Consider the following 2,699-nt stretch of genomic DNA (forward strand, 5'->3'; position numbering starts at 1 on the left):
GCCGTGTTATTGTTATTACTGTTCCGCGTCTTGTTGCCGCGGCCCCCAGACCGGTGCTGCTGCTGCTCTTCCTCTCGAAGCTTCTTCAGCTTCTTGAGGTAGACCGGGCGGGTGCTCTCCGTCACTGGGCCAGGAGACAGGCCGTAACGGCGGAGCTGAGAGAAAAGCTCCTCATCCGAGAGCTGCTGAGGCGCCGAAGCCGCTGCCGCCGCCATTTTCTCTCCAGGGTGTTTTACAAGCTCCGCGCTACCGGAAGTGACGCGCCGCACTAGACCCTGAACTAGACCGGGCTGCGTCGCCCTCCCAGCGCCACGGGCGCCTTGGCCAATGGGAGGCGCGGGAGGAGCTCACCTGAGCGGGAAAGGGCCACCTGAGCGGCGCGCGGCTCCCCAAGCGGAGAGTTTGTCTACTCCCTCACCTTGGGGTGCCAGCGCAGTCTCCCCCGCCTTTCGGTCGCTTTCTCCCGCAGTTCTCTGCCCTGCCGTTCCTAGTACCTTTTCCTTGGAGCTCCATTTTCCTAACCCACACCTTGACCTCTTCCCAGGTTCCAGCCACCAGGCAATAGTAATTAAAATCTGCCTTGACGTTCAGGACATTGTTTTCTTCCCATCCAGTCCCCGCTGCCGCGGGGAACCTAGACCCAAAGAAATCCTCATGGCCAGACTAGGTTGACAATTTCCCTGTCTGACTCCTGGTTTCTTTTCACTTTCGTCTTTCCGCTTGACTTAAAAAGAAGAAGAAAAAAAAGAGAGTTTCTCTCGCTGCTCTTTTTGAGAAGCCTCTATTCTATTACAAAGAAAAGATACAGAATAAACCAGTCCCAATACAATTTTCTTCAAGAAGAATGGCTATTCATTCTTTTTATTACTATTATTCATTCATTAGTCGGTCGTAAAGTATGTTTTTTTCCGCCTTCTAAAATCCGGTAACCTCGATAGATGGTCATTTTCATATTTGAAAGAACCTATCATTTGCTTCATTTTGTGACTTATAAAAAGGACAACACGTCATCTTATCTTACTTCCTTCTTAGTATCTTTCCAACCTGTAGTTATTGCTAATGATTATTTTTACGTATTTATTTTTAAATATTTAATTATTATCTCATTCCTTTGAACTGTAAGCTCCATTATTACTTCTATTATTAGAAACGTCATTCCTATCGTGCTTGATACCAGAAGGTTGATAAACATTTGTTGAACTAATTAATGAATTGCAAAGCTAGGATAGTATGAAATGGGTATTTTAACACGGGACTAGTGGCAAATGGGAAGAAGAAACCTGAACACAAACCCAGAAAACCAGAAACCGTAAGTCTTGGGTACACAACTCCTCATTTACCCAGTAGATAATGAATCCCAGACAGGTGAAGTTTGCCCAGTTTGATAAAGATCACTTCCCTTTTCCTCAAACCCAGGCAAAGCTAACATTTCTTGAGAACTTAAATCCTAGCAGCTACCCGGTAGCACCCGACACAATATTCGGCACACTGTAGTAATGTTTTGTCAAATAGGTTATTTTACCCTATACACATCTGAACAGAAATATATGTTAGTCAAAAGCATAAATACTAGCTTTTCAACATTTCAAATCCTACAGCAGAATAATACTCAGTAACCTGAAGTTTCGACCTCTTAGCAAAAGCTTGCCATCTTCCCTCCCCCCCCCAAAAAAAATGTGTTTTTATAATGAAGGGGCACTTCCTTGTCTTTTATTAGAGAACTTTAAAATTTACAAATGTTTCTGAATCTGTGACTGTTAAACACTTATAAGAGCATTAGACACAGTACATTTCATCCACTATGATGGTAATGACCCAGAATTTATTACCATAATTGTCTAGGTGTGAAGTCAAATGATTACAAACTTACAGACCAATGTCTCAGTATAGCATAGCAGTTAAGCTGTGAGCTTTGGAGTTAAACAAAACTGAATACGGACTGAGCTCTGTCTCTTACTTTTATTCTTAGTTCAACATTTGTTCCACACTCTACTGGAATCATAGAAGTCTGTTAGTTTGGCTTCTGATTTTCATGAACCTTTATGTATCTTCCTATGAGGATTGTCACAATATTTATATTTCTACCTGTGACTTTGGGCAAGTTGTTTAATTTTTCTGAGCCGTAGTTTCTGTATAACCAAAAGAAGGATGATAAACATTTCTCAGAAGGCTGTTTTAAGAATTAAATGAGAATATGTCTGCATAATGCTTAGCACCACACCTGAGCATACAATGTACACTCAATAAATGTTAGCTAATAATGTAAACCCAAGCATTGTGTGCGTTTGGTAGTGTGGCTCCTGAGAACACAGTGCAACAGTAATTAAAATGCCACTGCACAGACAAATAGAAATGGTGAAACTTTGCCCAATGCATTTAATAATCACATTTAATAGTTAATGAAGATAAAGGGCTTTGGCAACCATGGTCCTTGGTCATGTCAGCCTCTGTCAAACCCATGTCAGCAAGGTTTGGAATGAACTAGGAACCAACATCTCAAGTCTAAGTTATGTGACTAAGGGCAAATCTCAGGCTCTCAAAAACTCAATTTATTCTTTTCTAAAATGTTGATAATATTGTCTGCCTTCCATGGCACACAATTAACGTTCAATGAGTGTTAGTTGAAAATGATGAATCAATACTGAATGTGAAGTATCTGGTTTACATGTTGGGCATTACAGCCAGATAGTCGTAACAAT

General features: G+C 41.7%; 1 protein-coding gene across 1 annotated transcript in view; it reads right to left on the minus strand.

The window, feature by feature from the left end:
- LEMD3 (LEM domain containing 3) overlaps positions 1-230 on the minus strand; it is a 66,052-nt gene extending 65,822 nt beyond the window's left edge. The window contains 1 exon segment of the mRNA XM_077775208.1: positions 1-230. This exon segment is cut by the window's left edge and continues 753 nt beyond it. Within this exon segment, the coding sequence (XP_077631334.1) occupies positions 1-215 (215 nt within the window). The 5' untranslated portion in view covers positions 216-230.
- Between the last annotated feature and the right edge of the window lie 2,469 nt (positions 231-2,699).

The sequence above is a fragment of the Crocuta crocuta genome, unplaced genomic scaffold, assembly GCF_008692635.1.
Source record: "Crocuta crocuta isolate KB4526 unplaced genomic scaffold, BGI_CrCroc_1.0 scaffold97, whole genome shotgun sequence".
Taxonomy (NCBI): domain Eukaryota; kingdom Metazoa; phylum Chordata; class Mammalia; order Carnivora; family Hyaenidae; genus Crocuta; species Crocuta crocuta.